Below are 24,450 nucleotides of genomic sequence, written 5' to 3'. Positions count from 1 at the left end.
CTCACTCACCTTGTCTCTCTTACTTGGTTGCAAAATGTACCAATGATGGTAGGATAAGAAGTTCATTGTTTTAGATATTGCAACTTTCCTACAATTCAAAAACATCCGTATGTTCTTAAACTAAATTTTGCATGTCAGCCTAAAATGTGGTTTGATTATTTAGTTCAAAATATGTCGGGGAGGGAAAGGGGGGTTGTGTGGCTATTTTGGATACAAGCATATGACAAACAACGTAGACATTTTGTTTAGAAATGTAATTACAGCACTGCAGTTGCATTATCTGGTTCCTAGGTGTCCACTGAAAATCAGAGAGAGACCAGAGTTTAAAGGCTGTGATGAGGCCATTATGGACTCCAGAAAACATTCTACATTTTAAAAGTCTATTAGTGTTGACTAGCATGATGGGCTGTAATAGCCTTGAATGAGTCACTACAGTGTTTCTGGTGAATAATACACATTTTAAAGGACTCTAAATATGTAGTCATACAAGAAGGATTTTTTCTATTTTAAATTTTCACCTTTTCATTTAATTTTCAGTGTATCTAATCACTGTGTGTGAATTTCTTCTCACAGATATTTAAAATGTCATTGTTATTGTATTAAAATTGCTATACATTTAAGAGTCCCCCACCGCTGTATGTATTTACATATGCAGAGTTGTTGGTCCCAAGATATTAGAGAGATAAGGTGGGTGAAGTAATATCTTTTATTAGACCAATTTCTGTTGTGAGGGACAAGTTTCCATAGACCCACAGAAGAGCTCTGTGTAAGCTTGAAAACTTGCCTCTCTCACCAACAGAAATTGGTCCAATAAAGATATTACCTCACCCACTTTGTATGTATTTACATGGCACACCCCAATTATTTGCAAAGAGAAGTTATGATCTGACTAAAAGATCATCTATTTTCAAAGATACTAGAGCCTCACTTATGAGCATAGTAAATTTGTTTTCTCCCTTTTAAAACTAATATTCTTTAAAGAATTTCAGAGGGGTAGCCGTGTTAGTCTGTTTCAGCAAAAACAACGAGGAGTCTTGTGGTACCTTAAATTTGTTAGTCTTTAAGGTGCCACAAGACTCCTCGTTTTTTTTTTTTTTAAGAACTAAATTCTCATTGAGAAATCTATGTTATAGGGCAGTGTTTCCCAAACTTGTTCCGCCGCTTGTGCAGGGAAAGCCCCTGGCGGGCCGGGCTTGTTTGTTTACCTGCCCCGTCCACAAGTCCGGCCGATCGTGGCTCCCACTGGCCGCGGTTCGCTGCTCCAGGCCAATGGGAGCTGCTGGAAGTGGTGGCCAGTACGTCCCTCGGCCCGTGCCGCTTCCAGCAGCTCCCATTGGCCTGCAGCAGCAAACCACGGCCACTGGGAGCCAGGATCTGTCGAACCTGCAGACACAGCAGGTAAACAAACTGGCCCAGCCCGCCAGGGGCTTTCCCTGCACAAGCAGTGGAACAAGTTTGGGAACCGCTGTTATAGGGCAAAGTTTCAAACTGCTGGTGGCTGGATGACTTTGCTCCATGACTGTTACTTACTTTAGAATTAACTAGCCAAATCAACACTTGCTTCTTTACAATGTACACCTGAGGAGTTTTATTTCATTTTCTTGTTTTCGTGAATTTAACAAATGAGCTGCTTTCATCCTGCCCCACCCCAAATGCAGTGCTCTTTACCGACTATATGCAACCAGCACTCTTGATATGTAACCGTTTTCGGGTTGCAATGTTGTAACTATTTGACCACTCAGCAGCAGCATTTTACAGGACAAGCAGAGAAGACTGCCATTTGTTATAGTTACCAGGCTAATTGCACTTCTGACCCCCTCCTGGTCTCTTTGAATGTCCCCCCTCAGGTGTCGGGCCTTGAGCTGCTACTTCTTGGATGGGGGGAGGGAGGGAGGGAAGAACTGTATGTTTCTCCTAATCTCAGACCAGTCCTTGGGTGGCAGTGGCCTGTATATGAACGGTGGTTACTTCAGCAGATCTGAATTAGGTTCAGAACATGCAGTTCTGTTCTCTCCAGTAGCAATGACAGTCACAAGGCAGCCTTCTTAAAACAAAGTATTTAGAACAAAAGCATTTCAGAGATTTAAAAACACTGAACCAACCATCTTCCTGGTAAGTCTAAGCTTCCCATAGACTGCCCCTGCCCCAAGCCCCTGAGACTGCTTGGGTCTGGGTTGCATAATCTGTTCCTTTAAGTCACTAACCATTTCACTCAGTCTGCATAAGGGAGAGGTCTTTACAGCTGCTCAGTCTTTTGATCACCCCATCCAGGAGTCAAATCACTTAATTGTTTAGTATCTCTTTGCTCTCTAGGCTCCTAGACTTGGAAAACAGCTGTGTAACTTTGGGCTGAAGCCTGGATCTAGGCCACTGACCTGCAATTTCCCCTGAAATGTTTGTTGGGAGGTTGCTTATTGAGCACCATTGTGTTACTTTCCTTTTGTTTTTCCAACAGCCCCCTGTTAAACTAGATCAATATGTTCATGCAGAAAAGCTTTACAATCCAATATAACTGTACTGTAACTTTACCTCTGCCTTCAGCTACCGGAGCAGTATACCTAGGGAGGCAGCCACCGATCCGCCCACACTGATGAGTAGCAGATGGCAGTGGAGCCTTCCAAATAATGTTATTCCCTTTGGTTGTATCACAGGAGTAGTTTAACTATCTGGATTACTTTTGTTATATTAGCAGATGGGTGTGTGAAGTCTACCTATTTACCAAATATACTGTTAAATACAAACAACTTTCACATGGTAAGGGTGTTGTTGGAAAGCACAGTAAGAAATTAACAAGATAAAGATTTGGACCTGGTAGAGATGATGTATAATTGTTGGCGGGGGCGCAATTGAAAAGTTCTGGTGGTGTGCACCGGGGTTAACAGGCTATTTAAGATTTATTACAGCTAAACTGTATGGAATTGAAGCTCTGCACCATAATGCAGCTGAACATTCTCTTATTGTTCCAGAAAAAAGTTCAAAGGCCAGATATTTCTATTGGCTGTAATGTACTGGTAGTTTTCACTTACTAATAAAGTTCTAGATAAGACTGGAAACAACATTTAATAGCTGATATGTGTAATGTCCCAGGCAGGAGAAACACTAGTAACATTCACTCTGCTGTATCTGTATAAGATGTGAATTGAAACAATAAGGCTACAAACCAGTGCTTTCTCAGCACGTAGCAGGATGCTTGACAAGGCTTCAAAAATAACAGGTGGGAAGAGAAATTAAACAGTTTCCAAAAGGAAAGCAAAGAGACATTTAAAAGCTGTGGTTGGCAGCACGGAACAACCGTGCCTGAGCACTTGCGGCCAAAGTTTCAAAACAGCTCATGGCCAGATTTTCAAATGTTCTGCACCCAGAACTGGGGCCAAACTTTCAAACAAGATCAGCTCTCTTTTAGACATCTAGATAAGGGCCAGCTTATGACAGTGCTCAGCACTCATAAGGTGCCATTGTGATCTTTACAGACAGATTTTCAAAAGAGCGCAGCACCCAGCATTCTCCCCCTCACCCTGCCAACGTGCTGAGCTCGTTTGAAAATCTGTCCCCTGTTGTTGGTGCTGAGCACTTTTGAAAATTGTGGCCTTACTCATCTTTATTGGGATTCTTTAGGAGTTAAAGGGTCTGATCCTTCACCTGTTGAAACTGATGGAAAGCTCTCTTTACCTTGAGTGAAACTGACCTAAATGGCTTCTCTTTGAGAAAATGCACGTTACCACCACCCACACATCGCTGGGTTCTTTTCAGGCTGGTATTCACAAAGCTGCCTAAGGATTCTGGATGTCCAATTCCTATTAGAATTAATGGGAACTTGATATCCGGATCATCAAGGCAGCTCTGAAAAATCCCTGCCTTAAACCATACCATACTTCTAATTTTTCTAACACAGGGGTTCTCAAACTGGGGGTTGGGACCCCTCGGGGGGTCGTGAGGTTATTACATGGGGGGTCGCGAGCTGTCAGCCTCCACCCCAAACCCTGCTTTGCCTCCAGCATTTATAATGGTGTTAAATATATTAAAAAGTGTTTTTTAATGTATAAGGAGGGTCGCACACAGAGGCTTGCTGTATGAAAGGGGTCACCAGTACAAAAGTCTGAGAACCCCTGTTCTAACGCATCAGACATTTAGGCTACTGCCTTGCAATGGTCTCTAGATAGATCCCTGACATCAGTGGGGCTCTTTGTTAGGTCAGGGATCCATCTAGATGAGATTCATTGCAGGATTGGGGCCTTCAGGGACAATTGGGAGTATACGGTCACTATTTCATTTCTCATTTGTTTTCTCTGTGTCTCATAGATATACACTAAAGATGTATCAGAGACACATGATGAAATGCACATCAAGATTTACGTATTTCTTCTGGTAATTGATTCTATGGAGCAAAAGTGGGGCAGTAAAATCAGTCTTGTTTCTAAGTGAAAATCGGCCCTTTTCTTTGAGTGATTAATCTGAAAATTAAAATTAAACAATATAGACAGGTCAGGGGGCTGGGTTACATGATGTTTGTCTTCAGTTAAATAAGTCTTGATCTTGCAATATAGATGGGATTGAGCCTGTGTGTAACCATATTCCTAAATTGAAAATCTAAGAAAAAGCATGTTTTTGGTACTAAAATACCCATTTTGTTGAAATTGCAAGTTTAATTCAATTTGGGGGGGAGGAGGGATGTAAAACTGACATAAAGCATCAATAAGGCTCAGAGCAAAAGGTTTATATTAGGTTATTTTTTTTAAAAAACCACAAAGTTTGTAGACACATTACTTACACTCATACATTAACTCACCAAGAATCAAAAATAAAAAAAATACGGGAAATCATGAAATTCAAAATCATGGAGCAATCTTCCCTTGCTCTGGAAAAATAACTTCTGATTATAAGTACAATTCCCTGCTTCATAAATTTCACCATGCCTTTGGCTGATGCCTTAACTAACTGCCTGCCAGCTCATCACACAGACACAGGGCCGCCCAGAGGATTCCGAGGGCCTGGGTTCTTCGGCAGCAGGGGGCCCTTCTGTTCCAGGACCCGCCGCCGAAGTGCCCCGAAGACCGGCGGCGGGGGCCCCCCCCGCCGCCGAAGCGGGACCCGCCACCGAAGTGCAGCCCGGTCTTCGGCGGTAATTTGGCGGAGGGGGGCCCCCACCGCGGGTCTTCGGGGCACTTCGGCGGCGGGTCCCGGAACGGAAGGGCCCCCCGCCACCAAATTACCACCGAAGACTGAGCTGAACTTCGGTGGCGGGTCCCGCTTCGGCGGTAATTCGCCAGTGAGGGGTCCTTCCGCCCCGGAGAGGAAGGACCCCCCGCCGGCGAAGACCAGGAGCGGAAGAAGCTCCTGGGCCTGGCCCCGCAAGAGTTTTCCGGCCCCCCCGGAGCGAGTGAAGGACCCCGCTCCAAGGGCCCCGAAAAACTCTCGTGGGGGCCCCTGTGGGGCCCGGGGCCTGGGGCAAATTGCCTCTCTTGCCCCCCCTGGGCGGCCCTGCACAGACAGATTTGGAGAAAAGCTGCATGTTGGTAACAATGGGAGGTGCGTGTATGTGTGAGAGAGAGATCCATAAACAAAGTCGATTCATATTTACACCAGTGGGGATCTAGCTTTCTTAGCAAATGAGAGGTGTGCGTATGCAATTTTGAAAACAGTCCATGCATGTATCAGTAACTAATCAAAGCTCCATTTTCCCCTCCTTGGCAATAACTCACATAAGGGAGAGGAAACCAGCCAAGTTTTTTACATTCTTGCACTGGGGATTTGAACCTCTGTGGAGTAAGGTAGGAGCTCCAGTGACATACAGGTAGGTGGCTCATTGCTTTTGCTCTACTGTTGAGCCCCATGGACAGGAGTCTTTGTGGACTGGTCATGAAGGTATATGGGGAGCACACACTGACCAGTGGGTTCCCTCCCCATCCCTCAACACACACATGTGCATCTCTCTCTCTCTCTCTTTTTTTTCTGACAGTATAGTTTGGAAAACAGGAAGGAAAAGGCAGCTATATATGAGCTGAACCAAGTCAAATAGTGTTAATCATTCAAGTATTGAGCTAACACCCACAATTTATACATGATATTGACATATGTTCTATGTACAAAAAGACAAGGCTCCACCTATGTACCGTAGTTATACACAAAATAGTAGACTCATATCCAGAGCAGACTATTACAGTCAAACAGGTCAGGGGGCTGGATTACATTATGATAGTCCCCAGACACAGATAAAATGATTTAGTTGGTGCTGGTCTTGCTTTGAGCAGGGGATTGGACTAGACAACCTCCTGAGGTCTCTTCCAACCCTAATAGTCTATGATTCTATGTAAACAGGCTTTGGTCTTGCAGTGTAAATGTGACTGAATCCTTGGTTAACCATATTTCCAAACCATGGTACAGTCCTGATGGTCACAGATGTAGTTATACTGTGTTGTTATAACTGTGTCAGTTCCAGGATATTAGAGAAACAAGGTGGGTGAGGTCAGGGCCGCCCAGAGGGGGGGGCAATTTGCCCCGGGCCCCGGGCTCCGCAGGGACCCCCAAGAGAACAGCTGAGGCTCCCGCCTCCGCTCCGCTCCTGGAGCCCTAGCGCATCAAGCGGCGTCCTCAGACAGCGCGGCAGCGTGTCTCCGCCGGGGCCCCTGAGCCCCGCCCTGCTCAGAGCCGCGTGGTGAGGGGGCAGGGCTGGGAGCTCTGGGCTGAGCTCAGCTGCCTCCACTCGGCGTGGAGCTCGCAGCCCCGCCCCCTCACCACACGGCTCTGAGCGGGGCGGGGCTCAGGCCCCGCCGGGGACACGCTGCAGCTGTCGGGCGAGGCGCTGAGACTCAGGGTGAGGAGGGAGCTGGGGGTAAGAGGCTGGGGCCGGGGGGGTTGGCTAAGTGGCAGGGAGTCCCGGGGACAGTCAGGGCACAGGGAGGGGGCAGAGGTTGGGGGAGCGGTTAGGGGGCAGGGAATGGGGGGTTGGATTGTGGGTGTTCTGGGGGGGGGTGGATAGGGTCAGGGCCGCCCAGAGGGGGGGGGCAAGAGGGCGCAGGAGCTTCTTCACTCCCGGTCTTCGCCAGCAGGGGGCAGAAACAAGGTGGGTGAGGTCAGGGCCGCCCAGAGGGGGGGGCAATTTGCCCCGGGCCCCGGGCTCCGCAGGGACCCCCAAGAGAACAGCTGAGGCTCCCGCCTCCGCCCTGCTCCTGGAGCCCTAGCGCATCAAGCGGCGTCCTCAGACAGTGCGGCAGCGTGTCTCCGCCGGGGCCCCTGAGCCCCGCCCTGCTCAGAGCCGCGTGGTGGTGCAGAAGGACCTCCCCACTGGCGAATTACCGCCGAAGTGGGACCCGCCACTGATGTGCAGCCCGGTCTTTGGCGGTAATTTGGCAGCGGGGGGCCCTTCCGTTCCGGGACCCGCCGCCGAAGTGCCCCGAAGACCCGCGGCGGGGACCCCCCGCCCCCGCCGCCGAAGACCGGGTTGCGCTTCGGCAGCGGGTCCCGCTTCGGCGGTAATTCGGCAGCAGGGGGCTCCCGCTGCGGGTCTTCGGGGCACTTCGGTGGCGGGTCCCGGAACGGAAGGGCCCCCCGCCGCCGAAGACCCCAGGCCCCTGGAATCCTCTGGGCGGCCCTGGGTGAAGTAATATCTTTTATTGGACCAACTCAAAATATATTGCCTCCCCCCACCTGGTCTCTCACATACGTAGTTATGTAAATTATGATTTCACGTATGTGTACTGTACCTTTACATTTCTAGACATCTAATGAAAGCAGCTGCCATTTTATGTTGTGTTCAGGAGCAGCCTGTTATAGAGGAAAGACACAAACTGTGTTGTCCTGGAGAATTTACTTTATTTAATAACTAAGTGTATGGGTGATCTCTGTTAAAGTGCCAGTCAGTGGCACAATTCAGGATCATAGGTGACCTCTACATGGCAAAACAGATTCATGTCTTAATCAGGTCTGGGGGACAGTCATGTTATTACTAATTTCCCCCACACATTCTGCGTCTGTACTGTAGATAGCATCAAAAACAATCAATTTACTAGTTTACTGGCCTTTTACCCACTAACATCTCCTGTGTTAAGGGTGTTAGGACTTGTAAACATCTTGCCTCAACTTATTGCTTGTACTAATATACAAATGTAAAAGAAAGGAGGTTCTAATAGTTTTTTCTCCACACAAATAACTAATAATTTTTTCTAGTCAAAACAATATCCCAAGAATAACCAAGAACATAATCAGGAATCAGAAAATGAGTCATGAATGTTTAGTAGGATATGAGCATATGCAACATTCTTATCATGACACTTACTAAAATTGTTATAAATCAAGCCAGAGACATAGATTAATAAAAATGCATATTGGATGTGTTTTCTGTATGGAACAAAAAAGTCAGGGCTCTGGAAGCTCACTTCTAAGCCTGAGTTTGCACATTCCCACCCCCTGTATTTTAGTGGTGATTTTTTTGCAATCAGTGTGCTGATTTTTCTCCAATTAACTAAAATTTTTATTAGCTTCTTGAGCCCTGACTTTTGTGATCCAGACAGAAAACTCATCTAACGTGTGAGATTGTACTTGATTTTAGCCAAAAGTTGAGAGGAGATGATAAAAGGGGATGTTTACATGTTTTTTACTGAAATCCCTAAGGAACAGTCATTTGGTTTCTAAACTTTCCTTTCATTTAACACCACGTTATTTTGGGACCTTGTAATAGTTCTGGCCAGGAGGTCCTGAGCCAGGCCCGTTAGCCCAGCTCCAATTAAGAAGCATTAATTGGGGCTGGCTGAGTATGCCACACCTAATTGCTAGAAGGGAAGGACCTACGGGCCTCATTATCCAGGGGCTATATAGGGCTGCAGGAAGGAAGTGGAGAGGGGAAAAGACTAGAGGAGCCGAAGGCTGTGTATACCCCCCGGTTGCTGGTTTGGTGTGGACTGTAAATAGAAGGTGGTGGAAACTGACACCGAAGATAAAAAGCACTGGTGATTGCACTCTGAAGAGTTCTCTGGCTGATTTGATGTGAGGGCAAGCATAGGCCTTGTTACAGACCTAAATCATTTATATATACTAATAACCTCATGTTTGGTAGCTGTGCAATACCATGCACCTTGCCCTCCCTTACATCCCAGTCTTGTTAGCAATCTAGAAATATGTCTTAAATCCTGAAACTTTAACAATGTGTGTGGATGTTGGTAGACCAGAATATAGTCATTCTGAGCAGAATAAGGTCCAGACCACTGAAGCTAGGTTGATTTATACTAGCTGAAGATCTGGCATGAAACTTTGCCCTCCCCCATCCGATTTCTTTGCCTTGATCTTACATACACTCTTAAAGAAGATCAAAATAATCAACCTGTATAACTCATTAGCAAACAAGTCAATATTGTTACAGGGCTGCAATATTTTTTCAGCTCATTTCACTGGCCTCTATCAATATCACATGCATCCGACAAAGTGGGTATTCACCCATAAAAGCTCATGCTCCGATACCTCTGTCTATAAGTCTATAAGGGGCCACAGGACTCTTTGCTGCTTTTATCAATATCAGGTGCATCTTAACTTTCAAGGTTTTGCATGATTCTGCCACACCTATGTTGATACTACCATTAGAGATCAGCTGGCAATTTTAGAATAAACTTTTAAATTCAGGGCATTTTATTGGCATAGTTTTTATTTATAAAAAAATGGCTCATCATACATTTACAGTCGTAACATGCATATAAAGATGTATTATATATATATGTTACAATGACTGTAAATGTGTGACGAGCCAATTCTTGAGCAGCCCTGAGCACCTGCAACCTCCACTGAAGAATACTTTTGGCAGAGTGGCACAGGGACACAGATTAGCCAAACATTTTATTTCCTGTAGGTCTGATTCTGTTAGAAATGGTGGGATAGGCACACTTTAAACGCCCTAACATGTTTCTAACCCATGCAATCCCCATTCTTCCAACCCAGCTGGGGTTGGGGTTGGGGTGTCTATCCCACACAAGGGCCTGAGTAGGAAAAAAGGGCCAATTAACCCCACGATAGGCTGCATCTGGAGGAGAGTCAGGACTGATAAGCCCTAATGGCTGATGAAGCTGAGCTGGGCTAAGTACAAAGAGGAAGTTGGTAGTAGGAGGAGACTGTAGGGAGGAACTCTGGAGAGAAGGGGAGTTGGAAAGAGGAGAGGAGAGAGGAGTCCTAGAGAATGTAAGCCCTGGCATCCTGCCTGTGAATGCAAACTCTCTAGCCACAGGGAGTAGAGGAAGCTCCAATAGCAGCCCGAGGGGCTGAAGAAAGGTAGGATGGAGCCCAGGGAAAGAGCAACAGGGTGTGAGATTGCATACATTGTGGTGGCTAGACATAGGGTCCCTGAGATGGAACCTGGAGTGAAGGATAGGCCCAGTTCCCCTACCAGCTAGTGGGGAAGTGGCACATTCTGGGCAGTAGAACAGAAGACTGCTGGTTGTCCAGTGGGACATTGAGACCTGGGAAAGGGAGAACTATAGTGACCTGGCAGGAGGGCCAAGCCATGAAGCAGGAGCAATCTAGTCTGGAAAGTGAGAGAGAGACACACCACATGGCAAGCAACCAAAGGAGAAGGCATCAGACTTGTCGAGAGCTAGTCTCCAGACGGGTCCCTAGGAGGCACTCCAGCAGTGAGTAGTAAACCTCCTGACACTATCTACCATCTATTCTCCTGCCTCCTCTTTCTAATGATCAGTTTCAATGCCAGTGACCCATGCATTCGCCACATGGCATGAGAGCACAATGAAATCACTTGGTAACTCTACACTGGGTATCACTGTTGCTGCTGCTGCTGCTGACTGTTGCTTGCAGGAAGCTTTTGCTCCCATCAACATGTTACGTGGTCTCCTCCGTTCCATTTGGTGACATCTTCCCATCATGTAGCCACAATCTCAGAGCATCTCTAAGGGGTGGATTCATCCCTTCACTGGCATGGGTGCAAGCACTGAGACAGAGACGAGGCAGTTTGGGCCTCTCTTCCAGAGCTTGCAAGGGTGGGTGGAGCCTTCGGGGCTGCCCTCACTTGTGCCGCTTGCTGCCATGACACTTATGGGGCTATGCAGGAGCACAAAATACTTGGGAAGTAAGATGTCCCAGCCACACTGCTTCCCACCCCTAATTCATTTCCTTCCTTGTTTGCCCCACCTACCCCAACTCCAGTCCATCCTCAGTCCACCCCCCGCACCTTGGGCTCAGGCAGAGACACAGAGTGTCCCTGTGCCAGGTCTTTACACCCATGCTTAACCCCTTTGTGCCAGCCTGGGACAATGATTAATCAGGTCCTAAATATTCAGTCTACCCTATAGCTCTTTATAGTTTAGGTGGAATTTGCAGCTGCAAACACCTAATCTGATTAAACAAACAGCTTAATGAGAATCTTTGAATTAACTGCTCTTTGCTATCTAATCTTCGTGAAAGGCCTAAGCTTTGAAAACCACAAGCGCTGGTTCGCAAGTCTGAGCTCACACACGAGTTAATCTTTTCATCTGACACTAAACATTGCTTCTTATTGCTTCAGCTTTAACCTTGTATCTTCCTAGCTGCTAGCAAAAGCAGAGTGGATGTGACAGTACATACCTTTATCGTTTTCAGAAGAAACAGTCTGTACAACTTGAATTGTGACAGGTCCATTTTTAGCACCGGTAGGTGGTTCAGACACAACCTGAAACATCAGATAATATATTATTCAGCTACATGCCTTAGAATAAACATTTGCATTAATTTGCACACACCAGTGTAGCAGAAGATACCTGGTAAAAATATTTAAAGTGTTTAAGTGACTTCGAAGCATAAGTCCCATTTTCAAATTGACTTAGAACCTTAGAAACTGAGTGAAGCAATGCTTAAATATCTTTAGAAATCTGGGTTTTCATACCTAAGGCCCAGATCTTAAGGCATTTAGGTACTTAAATCAATGGAGTATATTGCTTTGTTGTTCCCATCAAAGGGGACAGGAGTGAAATTCTGGTCTCAATGAAGTCAATAGGGACAAGATTGCACTTCAAGATTCTGGTGTCCGTGCAGCCTTTCCTCCCACACTATACACATGAGAACAGGGTATCCAGAATCCAGCCCTTAATATAGGAAGGTTGTATACAATAAGGATGGGATTTTCAAAAATAGAAAAGGGAGTTAGGCACCCAAATTCTTGTCTATTCTTAAGGTAACAGTAGCCAAGGAATGTTACAATGAAGATTTCTTGGTTACCTGATAATTCTCTGTTGTGCACACATTATCTTGGTCTTCAGCTTCTTCTTGAACAGTCAAATTATTTCCCATATTTGCTGTGCTATGGAGAAAAACAGTTTATTAATACAATGTTGATGCATGCCTGTGAAGGAATCTATCAAATTAAGAGAAGGCAAGTGACCACAGGTTTTCACAGGCACCTTAGAATACCCAGAAAGTCCCATCTGCTTTGCAGAAAGTTGCTTCTTTATTACATCACTGTCTCTTTGATGCTACAGGCCTCATTACTTGGATACAGCCGCCCCTACTGACAACTGCTCACCAAAAAAGGGGCAGATTCACATACATTTCTGGCTTCTTCACAAAGTTTAGTTGCAGCTGACACATGGGTTGCTTGTTAAGACTAGATGAACTGTTAAGATGTGTGAAACAAGAGCACAGAGCCTGTGTCTGCTAGCTGGAAAGAAGGCATAAGGCATGCAAGGAATTGCTCATTATTAAGACGAGGCAAAACACCACGAGTAAGTACACTAGTACTGAAACAACCAGGGGGTGGGAGAAATTATCCCAGCAGCTTTCACACAAAGGGCAATTAGAAGGGGAAAAAAGCATGCATCTTGGCTCTTGTCAGAGGAATGGTGTGTGCAGTATGGCAAATCCTACAGGAGATGTTCTTCTCCCATTCCTCCCGGACAGCCTCACATGCCTTGCCAATGACATATAGAGGGTATAAAGGCACCAGACGGTGTCGAGGAGAGAATTCCCCTGGCACAAGAGCAGTGTAGACATGTGGGGGTCGTGTCCAGGTGGGGTATTTTAGTTAGGTAATAAGTTTAATTCATTAAGGACCTGATCCAACACCTATAGAAGTCAATGAAGAGAATCCTATTGACTTCACTGGGCTTTAGGTCAGGCCTTAGATGAGTGGGTTAGGCATAGGCAATAAGTTTGAGTTAATCAGCGAGGTCTCTCTTTGACTGCGTTATATCATCTGAACTCTGTAAGCTATTCAGAGCAGCTTGCTTAGCACAATGGACCCAAAACAAAACCCACTGAAATCAATAGAAAGGACCCTATTGCCTTTCATGGGGTTGGGGTCAGGGCCTATATGCTGCCTATGCTAAATAAAGAAAAAGAAAAGAGTCTGGACCAGACCTTAAAACAGGAAACTCTCGAGTATTTTGAGACTGTTCAGTTCTATAGGCATTGGCCAACTTCGTAGTTCATTCCACTTCATCCCATTCCATCTATTGAATGATGGTATCTGAGTGCCGCACAGAAGTAAACAAAGCACTCTTAGGCCCAAATTGTCAAACAGTGCAGGCAGTTCCATGTCTCCCTCTTTGAAAATGTGGGATCCAGTTTATTATTTTAGTTAGCCAGTAAGAACCAAATGTTGCTCTCACTTCCTCCCACATGACCCTGATCATGTTGCACAGATATATGTCTGAGGAGAGATTTTTCTAGGTGTTTTAATTAGACCATTATTCAATATTCAAGAGGGAGGAAATCCAGGGTTGTTAAACCTTGTTGGTCAGCCTTTGGGTCTGCAAAACTTGTTCAGAAAAAGGTCTCCCTGTAGCTGAAGCCACCAAGGTTGGAGGTTCAAATAATTGGTTACAGTTAGGTCCCAAATTCTGCTTAGAGAGGCCAAAACCAGGGGTAGTTTTGCTAAACCTCATCAAGTAGGGTTTTTTCCCCCAGGGATAGTTCAGAACTGGTTCCTTTTGTATTCAAACTCCCAAATTTGGTGAGATTATGTGTGAGCCTCTCTTTCGCATCCTGTGCTTTGTTAAAGGCCTGATACTGGACTGAAGTGAACATTGAAATAATCCCATTGATTTCAGTCCATAATCACAGCTGATATATTTACTTCAATCACAGTACCTGTGTGAGTACAGATTGTAGCACTGAGCCCTGACTTCAGACTGCAGAGAAGTTTTACAAGAGGTTTATCTTTTCAGCTGATATTTCAACTATATAGCAGAACTTTTGACTTATTGTGGAAAACAGCCAACATTTCCCCATGGATGTATAATGGCCCCTTGTCCTTGCTGGGTAGTTCTGTTGCCTAGCAACAAAGTAGCATGCTATCTGGAGATAAAAAGTGGTTTCAAATCCTACTGCTTAATCTCAGTGGGGAAATTCAGGGTCTAGTTGAATCTGAAGAATTTATTTCTGTTATCCATGCACAATGTCACCAGGCTTACCTGCTCACACAAGCAGACGATACAATTTACACAGTGTAAGCAATATTTGCAAACTATGTGTGTCACTTCCCTCGTATGTGTTAGGTGTAACATATGTGCATTTTTGAAAGAAAAAGAACACAGTATCTAGTTATTTTCACAAGAGTCTGGGGTCTGACTGTAATCTCACTTGCACCAGTTTGATATCAGTACAACTCTAATGATTTCAATTGCATCTGAGTGGCATATTACTGAGATCAGAATCTGGTCTCAGAACGTTACGTTCCTACATAGAATTAAATTTATAAATTTGATTGAAAAAATATAATTCCAGCTGAAATAAAACATCTTTTGTTATTAATCATGTATATTACTTTAGTGCCTCAGGGCCAACCCAAAATGGGGACCCCTTGTGACAGGCAATCAAAATAACTGAAATTCAAGAAATCCTCAGAGCTGCCTATCTCATGGAAACCCAAAAGAAGTAAAAGCTCATTTGAAAGCTGCTTTTGATAAAAGGCTGGGATGAACTTGTTACCTCATTGGCTTGGATGATATTGAAAATACTCACACAAAAAGCCAGAGAAAATTCCATCATGTGAGTGTTTGTGATATTATCCATTCAGACTTATCTCAGGTCACAGCAATTGGTCATTATTATGCATTACCAATGGCTGCTCTACAATCTAAGCGGAAATGTGGTTACTGAAAAAAAATTAAGTAATGAGTCTCTTGCAATTACTATCTGGGTACAAAATGACATTGCCTGGAGTCAAGACATGACTCTGATTCTCCAATATTGCTTTAACACCCCCCGCCCCAACAAAACATACGTGTTGCTGATATTCAAGAAAAAGTGATATTCAAGCGAAAGGTCACTGCCACCTCTAGACAAAGCTAAGCATCAGTAAAAATGATTATATTAAACACATATGCATATAACTATGCTAAACCAGCATCACTTACATTTGCCACAACAGTCTGGTACAGACTTGTGGTTGCCTCTCTCCTGTAATCTTGCCATTATGTTTTGATATCACTGTAGCAAAGATTGGTATGACAGATTTTCAGCACCCACATTTGGAGCCAGATTTTCAAAATGAAATGGCCAAGTTGTTTTGGTTTTTTTCCCCTCAGAAGTGCTAAGCATCCAGCAGCTCCCATTTTTAGGACTTTTGTTCATCATAGCAAGCCTACTTGTCCAGCTTCGAAGCCTACATACTGCCCACTGACTTCAATCTAGATTGCCAAACAGCAGCATACAACTAGGTTGCCAGCCCCAGAAGCTGCGACAGCCCCAAGATGCATGCTGTCAAACTCAAGGTTTCACAAAGAGCTGCTGTATTTTTTCAAATATCCAAATATTTCCATCACCTGGCAGGGTAAGTTGCCTCCAGGAGGTTGGTTAGGTCTATTATCAAAATAGTTAAGTCAGCTGTGCAATTCAAACCAAAGCTGAATTTCTCCAGGTGCAGGGCGACTAGGCTCAGGGCCCCATTTAGGGACGATTTCTCTTCTCCTAATCTATTTCCCAAGGAAAGTGCTTGTTTGGCAGGATCTTTTTGCACACATCTAGTCAGAATGGATAACATCTTCCCAGGAGGCTATTTCAGCTCGGATGACAGAAGCAGAACTCAGTTTAAGGCAGACCTTCTCATTTTTAAGGCCGGTTAGCAAAAGAGCTGAAGCCCAGCTCTGTTAACAAAATGTGAGTGCATAATATGTGCACAAGTAATTGGTGCAAACCGTGACTGACTGCCGACTTGGCTGGTTAGCAGTCCAAGCGGCCATTTGTGCATGCAAATACGTTATTTGCACATGCAATTTCAGTAAATGCACAAATTAGGCATGAAAATGCACACACTAATTTACATGTGCCTATGAGGGAAAACCTCACAATGGCAATTAGGAGCATTATGAATCCCTGCTTCCCTCAGGATGGGCTGAGCCTGTCCGCTGAGCACCATGTAATACGCAGTTGGGCCAGTCTGCTATTGCAGCACGTTACCTAAAATCTCAGTACAATCCCATATAAAGACATTAAGGTGGAACCCCTCTTTCTCCAGGCCAGTGGTATGGTGATTTGATGGGTTGCTGGGTGGAGGATGTGTGCACAGGTGCATTGTTTGCTATATTTGTTCTCCGGACTTTACTCTCCAAGGCTGTCATGCCAGTTCCTTTCAGCACCAGCAAACTTACTTAGACCAGCGTTTTTGAACTTGGGTTGCCCAAAGTTAGGCTCCAGAATCCATTTAGACACCTACATAAAAAGGTCATCTAAATGCATGAGTTTCAAAGGTGCTGAGCAGCTGCAATTCACAGTGATTTAAGTGAATTGAAAGTGCTCAGTACCTTTCAGGGACTTTAAGCAGAGTATAGGCGAGATTTGGTGCTGAATTATCTGAATGCCTGAAGCCTCAGATGTTCTTTACTTTAACTTCTATGATCATCTGTAAGTTTTCTTTTAAGCAGAATCTGATCTTGTCAGTCACTGTCTGAGAGACGTTCTCTAACTATGGACACTTCTTCTCTCAGAGCTCCCAGTTGGGTTCTTCTCATGTCTTCAATCAGATTTCACATTTTACAGGTGCATCACTTTCTGTTTATTATATATTATAGTTATTTCTACTGTGGTAGCACCTAAGACCCCGCAGTCATGGACCAGGACCACATTGTGCTAGGCACTGTGCAAATACAGAACAAAAAGATGGTCCCTGCCCCAAAAAGCTTGCACCTTTTAGATACAGGCATGCAGGCAAAGCATGATTCCACATGAGATTTGCTAGCAAATTTCTCCCAGACCTAGGTTGTTGTGGGGGTGATTGTTGATTTTTTGTAGAGAGAGATACCATCATAGGAATCAAGTTGTAGAATAAAGTCCTTGCCATAGTGTGGAGGGAGTATAAAGGTAAATTTGCCATCAGCCTGGAGGTTTCTTTTAAGAGGATACAGATTTTTATATCGAGTTGCAACTGTAACCTTGCAGGAGGATCAGTCAAACCTGGAGGATAGGAATGCAGTCTAACCGGATTTAAAAGGAAAGCACGCTATTAATAATCCAAGTCAGACACAACTCACAAACAGTTCCTCTTCTGAACTGTTTTTCACCTCTTCTACTGGGAATAGAGAAAAGAAATCCCAAAAGAAATATGTTTTTTTTCTTTTAACCATAGCATTTTCCACAAGGGAGAAATTCAATCCTTGTGTGGCTCTCTATGTAAGGGTGAATATCACCCTCCCTTCCCCCACCATCCAAAAATCATAGGTTTGGTTCTGCTGTGTGTATATGTGGTTTTGCAGAGTAAAGACTGAGAAAGTAATAAATAAAAAGCGATCTCTTGCCCATGCTGTGTGAAACCAGTCTGAAACTGACCCTCTAAATAAATGCCATTTATTGACCAGTCTAAGATTATTACAGCAAGCTGTGTCATATAGCATTCCATAATACAGGAAAGTACACAGTGAGCTCAGGCATTCAGTTAATACAGCGGTGAAGCAGCCCATATGCTTTGGTTAAAATCTCTTTACAATCAATCAGGCTCAGTTCTCTTTTTTAATTATGTTCTGTGCCTAAGGAACAGCAAGTTTTTCTGCTGATCTGAGCCATATGCAACCAAGAAAAGACTAGGGCAGGGGCAGGGCCTTCAGAAACCCCCCTCCTATCTTCACAGAAGTCATCCAGCTCTCAGTCACCCTTTGCAGAAGATAGCTGGGACAGGAGTTGGGTTCTGTGGGGGGAAGGGACACAGGACTCTTGAACTTCAGCTAAGGAAGGAGAGTTTATCCACCTTACAGGGAACAGAAAGGATGGGAGGGGACAAGGGAGGAGTGAAGTTACTCACTCTGAACAAACAGGAACCACCCTAGAACAATTCAAACAGCAACAAAGCTGTGGTCACCCATTCAGAAAGTGCAAAATTAATGTCCTTAAGGTTTCACATTCAATCTTTACAAGACAGGAGTGCATTGCAAGACATGCATTAATCAAACGGGAAGGGTAAACTAGCTAAGACTGGCATTTACAGTCACACCTCAGGCTCTCATGGGAAATCTTACCAGGGAAATGACAAATCAACAAGTACCAAGAAGGGTTTAATAGTCCCATGCAATTTGGTAAGAATCTCTCTTGGAAAGTCTGTTTCCTTTTGTCTTTCTGTCAATTTGCATTAAGCATCAGGTAGAAAATGCTGATACACAGAAAAAAAAAACAAAAAACGTACACCAGCCACAGCCACGTTGAAGAATAAACAAGCCAACACACAGCTTTGCAGCTGCGTACTTGGCAGAAGTTCACATGAGAACAGACAGCTCTAGGCTGAATCGTGGGGTAGAAATGGTACACTATGAAAACAACAGCACAGCCCAAGATACAGGAGAAATCATAACAGTGTAAGTTACCTTGTACAGGTTCTTGCCAAAGAGTCCCACGACCACTGAGCCAACCTGGAGCTGTTCAGGTGGAGGTGCTGCAGTCCCTTAGCAAACAGCTGCCAGCAGTGGCTTGTTGTGCCTTTAGTAATCTGCTGTCAGAATGCTCACTAACACTAGGTGCAAATATACAGAGGGGTGGAGTGCGCTACTCCACCAGCCCTGTCAAACTATTTTCTGTTCCTGGACTTTAGGGACACTCAAACCTGTTCAGTTACATCCATTTGCTTCATTTTTCCCCCTGCTGAGTTCTTACACTGGACTGTCCCAGCAACAATAAATTCTCTCTTCTCCTGCGAATAACAACGGTTTGCTGAACACTGTTTAAAAAAGCACAGTTCTCCCTCACATTGGCAAAATAGGCCAAGTGAAAATTATTCACTGCTTTTCTGTTCAGGGTAGATGAGATGGATCTTAAATTTCCATCTGGAAAGTGCAATCATATTTAGCCATTTAGAGCATTGTGAAATATTAACTATTTAATCCTTATGATGCTCTTAGGTAGGTATTTCTTTTCATACATAGACTTTGGGACAGGGACTGTCTTTTTGTTCTGGGTTTGTACAGGGCTGAGCACAGTGGGGAACTGGAGCGTGACTGAGGCTCTGTGGTGCTCCCACAATACAAAATAAGTATTTCCTGTTTTACAGATGGGGAAAGTGGAACACACAGGAGTGAAAAGATTCACACAAGGACACACAGCAAGACAGTTTCAGAGCTGGGATTAGAACTCAGAGGTTTCAGTTTCTCGGCCCCACACATAGAGTATTAGACCATGTCACTTCACTTAAGCAACAGTATAAAAGCAGGAGCTCGATGGTTCTTCAAGCCGTAGTGGTGTGACATACAATGTGAAAATTATCTTGAGTTATTACTGGAGTGTCATGTGGGAGCATTCCCAGAGGTTCTCTCTCACACTCCCTCTGCAGCTCTGTCAGGATGGCACAGATAACCTATCAATTTCAAGTGTTCAACTCTATTAATCAGCTTGCTTCTAGCACTGCAGTGTCTGTGCAATACCTGATTTCAGAACTCAGCTAAATTAGAAAGCTAATGCATGCCATACATTTCTTTCCACGTCCCATCTTGCTCATTTCCCTTTTATTATTATTCTTGATACAGGAAGAGACCCCTGGTTTAACTTCTATGGTATCCTGTCCCCAAGAGTGTCAATGCCAGAGGCTTCATCCACCAGAAAACCACACAAGTGAAAATCCCGCATAACTGTGTAATATACCCTTGGCCCAAGTCTGTGGGAGTGGATAGGAACACATCCTGATCCCTGCTGGTGATCAACCCATACAATGAAGCATGCGGATTGTCATTTCACCACAGCTAATGTCACTTCAGGTGCTGTTTTTGTTAAAAAACAACACTTTTTTAAAGCTTTTTATAACCTATTTGTCCCAAATAACACTGTACATCCTGGGCTTACAACCCCACAGAGAACATAATTTGATTGTTGTGTCAAAAGAGAGGTTTTCACTGGACAGCAATTTGGAAACCTCTTATTCAAAAGTGAATGGTAAATTGAATACAGAGTTACAGTATAAACCAACTGCCAAATTCTAGTTACATCCATTAGAACCTGTCAGTCTCTGTTTGCTTCACTTGGTCTCCATTGGCTTTAGTGGGATGACCATTAGCCCCAGGAACCTGGCTACTTATGAAACCTAGCTGGGAAGCTTGAACTCCCAGAGGCCATGGGGGGTTTTCGCCTTCCTCTGCAGCGTGGGGCACGGGTCACCTGCTGGAAGATTCTCTGCACCTTGAAGTCTTTAAACCATGATTTGAGGACTTCAATGGCTCAGACGTAGGTTTGATACAGGAGTGGGTGGGAGAGATTCTGTGGCCTGCGTTGTGCAGGAGGTCAGACTAGATCATCATAATGGTCCCTTCTAACCTTAAAGTCTATGATTCTAACTGAAAATTTTCAATTAGCATGTGCTGTATGGCTCTCTGTACTTGCCCTATATTATCAAAGAGCCACTAGGTATAACTTAACATTTATTAAGTTGGGAAGGAAGCGTATTGTCCGTTCTGGGAGAAATGCCACAAGTTGGATTTGTTTTCTCTGTTCTGAAACAGAATGAAGACAAACATTTTGAAATGTCCCATAAAACAATTCTGGGGAAAAAACTGAAATGTTTTTTTCCAATAAAATTAAAATGCTTTGCTCCACTTGGACATGTGTCATTTTTATAATACAAATTTTTTAAACAAAAAAAGCTGTTTTGAAATGAAAAACAAAACTTCTGTTCCAAAAATGTTGAAACTGAATGTTTTGACATTAAAACAGTTCATGATTTTTTTTTCTAAAATGGGGAGAAACACACATCAAAATTGACATTTCCACAAAGTGTTTTGCTTTTGGCAAATTGGCGGTGTGATGGAAAAAATGTTGTCAGAAAATTTTTGAGCAACACTAACATTTATTCCCTGATTTAAAATCTAGGACAGGGCTGGGCAAACCTTTTGGCCTAAGGGCCACATCTGGGTATGGAAATTGTATGGCGGGCCATGAATGCTCACGAAATTGGGGGTTGGGGTGCAGGAGAGTGTGCGGGCTCTGGGGTGGGGTCAGAAATGAGGTGTTCAGGGTGTGGAAGGGTATTCCAGGCTGAGACCGAGGGGGATCAGGGCTGGGGCAGGGGGTTGGGGCATGGGCAGGTGTCAGGGGTGCAGGCTCTAGGTGGCGCTTACCTGAAGCAGCTCCCAGAAGCAGGGGCATGTCCCTCCTCCGGTTCTTATGCGGAGGCACAGCCAGGCGGTTCTGCGCACTGCCCTGTCCACAGGCACCTTCCCTGCAGCTCCTATTGGCCATCATTCCCAGCCAATGGGAGCTGAGGGGGCAGTGCTTGGGGCAAGGGCAGAATCCGGAGCCCCTTGGCTGCCCCTACACATAGGAGCCGGAGGGGGGACATGCCACTGCTTCCAGGAGCTGCAAGGAGTAGGGCAAGCTCCTGACTCCTTTCCCTGGCTGGAGCGCCGGAGTGGGGCAAGCCCCAGACCCTTCTCCCGAACGGGAGCTTGAGGGACGAATTAAAACGTCTGGAGGGCCGGATGCGGCCCCTGGGCCGCAGTTTTCCCACCCCGATCTAGGATCTTACCTTGCAATCATTTCCTTAGTTTTTAAGTCTACTTTTTACTCTGTCTTGACTTAGGCAAGTCTCAGTTAATAGTAAGCACTGAGGTGAAGCAGAGCAAGGACCCTGGATTTCCACACCACAGTCTTTTTCAGAATTCACTATATGTTATCTAAAAAATAATGTTGACTGTCATCTGCATCATCATGTATAGCACACTGAGACAAAACCAGTCCCTGTCTCTCTGTCAATAAGCAGAACATTCTTTGCATTCAGCCTCTAACCCATGGTATTTACACTATAGGCTGTTTGCTTTCTTTTATTTACCAAAGGATTTTCTTTTCACCATTACTTACCCAGGCATTTTTCCTCACTGTGTCACTGGATTTGGTTTGATCTGGGTGGAACTCGTATAACATTTTAATCTAAATGCTTGTTCATTTTCTGCTTCTCTGCAGACATCAGTGGCATGAGGCAGCGGTTAAATCTGCTTCCCTTATCAAACTAATCCTAATTCCTCCCACCTTGGAAGCGAAAGATGGAGTTTGGATCACTCTCAGATTCCCAGCATGGTCACAAACAAGCTGATCCTACATAGGGTGACCAGATGTCCCATTTTTATAGGGAGAGTCCCGGTATTCAGGGCTCTTTCTTATATAGGCATCCATTATCCCCCACCCCCATCCCAATTTTTCACACTTGCTGTCTTTTATCTTTTATTTTATCTTGCTATTAGGTCACCCTAATCCTACAAGGTGCTCAGGTCCTATATACACTGAAGTCAATGAAGTTACGCCAGGGATGAATCAACCTTGGTGAGGGCCCAGATTTACTTCTTGTAAATTCAAAGCAACCATTATGAAGTTACTGGAATTCCCACAGGCATAATTGAGAGCAAAATCTACTTTTATTCCTGTTAAAATGGTTTTATTTTTCACAGACATCTCTTAATGTACCATTACCCACTGCCAGACCATAGCTGCTTCTGAGAAATATTTCAGTACCGCTTTTATTATCCCTTTTATATCCAATTCAAAGATATTCTAAATATTCATACACTGAAAGAGATAGGAGCTGATATCCAGTACAGACCAATGGCCCATCTAGTCTAGTATCCTGGTTTTGATAGTGGTTCCTGCACAATGCTCCTAATTATTCAGTTATTTACCCTCAATAGAGGGTCTGGGGGAGGGAGGTAGGTGCCAGGGAGAATTCCATCTTGAGGAAAGGAAACTGTGTGCTGTCCTGGCACAATGGCTTCAATTATCTCCCAGCAATCAAAAATGCTGCATTTTCTATCAGGAATTTTGAATGAGACTGTCACTATTGAAATCTTGTCTAGGAGGTGCTTCCCAGAGCAGCTCAAACTTGTGCATCTGACAGCTTCATAAACCGTCCTGTTAAATTATAAAGGGGTGCTGGACCATTAATCAACTACCTAGTCATTTTCATTTATTCTGGGCCAAAATTTATGGAGGCAGAAACCAAATGTTTACAACTGAAGAGAGGTTTAAAAAATTAGTCCATTTGTGCACCCATTTTGTTCCCTGCATTATCTGTGATCCTGTAACAGGGCTGGCCCATTGATTTGGTATGGGGGTAGGGATTGTTAACATGCTATTATTCTATTTAAAGCTGATTGAATGAACAGGAGTAAGTAGGCAACAATACATACATACCAACACTAGAGGGAGCTAAGTAAGGAATCCAGGGTGGAGAAAAACAAGGTGGAGCTGTGATTCAGTTTAATCCTTATTGACTAATTGCTTATTTCAACCAAAGTGCAACACAGGCTATAAATTGTCCTTCCCCCTTCAGTCCAATTGGCAGAGGAATAGGCTGGGGTCATGAGCATCTCACTTCCTCCCCTTCTGTCAGTAGGGCTAAGATTGAGTTAACCCTTGTGTTTTCCAACCTGCATAGGGACCCCAAAGGACAGGATCCTGTGGTGCTGAAAGCCTTCCATCTTCTCTAAGCAAAGTCATTGACCGTGAAGTGAGAGAAGAATCAACATTCGCTGGTCCCTTGATAGATCTCTAAGTTTATTGTGGCATGACTCATGAGTTCAGCTATGAAGTCTGAGTCAACTCCCTACTGATGCTTGTTTAATTCACAATTACTAATGGGCATTACAAAATAAAAAGATTTCCACAATGAAAAATTCCAGGTTCACTGAGTTCAAGTGCATTACCACCCAAGATGCCTGAATGGGGCAATCTGTAGGCATTTCTGACACCTGTAAGCGCATCTCGAGAAAACAAGTTAAAATTCTCCAAACTCCTCAAGAGTAACTTAACTGGGATGAATCTGATATAGTTACAAATAGGCCGGCAAGAGGACAATAATTCTATTTCACAAAAAGTTGAAGTTACAAAATGTGTACTCTTTCCTATTGGAATGAAACCAAACCCCTTTGGAATTTTTCCACAAGAAGATATGAAAGAGACAGCCCCAGAATAATTAATAGCCCTGTGGTTAGAGCACTCAACTTGAATCTGGATCCCCCACATCCCATGTCAGTGCCCTAGCCACAGGGATATGGAGCAAATCTCTCTGGACCAATGAATATTTAATTACTTATA

At 44.3% G+C, this 24,450-nt stretch overlaps 1 protein-coding gene across 1 annotated transcript in view; it reads right to left on the bottom strand.

Annotated features, from left to right (window-relative positions):
* BCAS1 (brain enriched myelin associated protein 1) overlaps nt 1-18,820 on the bottom strand; it is a 94,828-nt gene extending 76,008 nt beyond the window's left edge. Inside the window, 3 exon segments of the mRNA XM_044984630.1 lie at nt 11,554-11,638; nt 12,184-12,265; nt 18,753-18,820. Of these exon segments, the coding sequence (XP_044840565.1) occupies nt 11,554-11,638; nt 12,184-12,255 (157 nt within the window). The 5' untranslated portion in view covers nt 12,256-12,265; nt 18,753-18,820.
* Between the last annotated feature and the right edge of the window lie 5,630 nt (nt 18,821-24,450).

This window comes from Mauremys mutica, chromosome 13, assembly GCF_020497125.1.
Source record: "Mauremys mutica isolate MM-2020 ecotype Southern chromosome 13, ASM2049712v1, whole genome shotgun sequence".
NCBI classification, from domain to species: Eukaryota; Metazoa; Chordata; order Testudines; family Geoemydidae; genus Mauremys; species Mauremys mutica.
The sequence above is the reverse complement of the archived record's forward strand: the minus strand, read 5'-3'. Positions and strand labels throughout refer to the sequence as shown.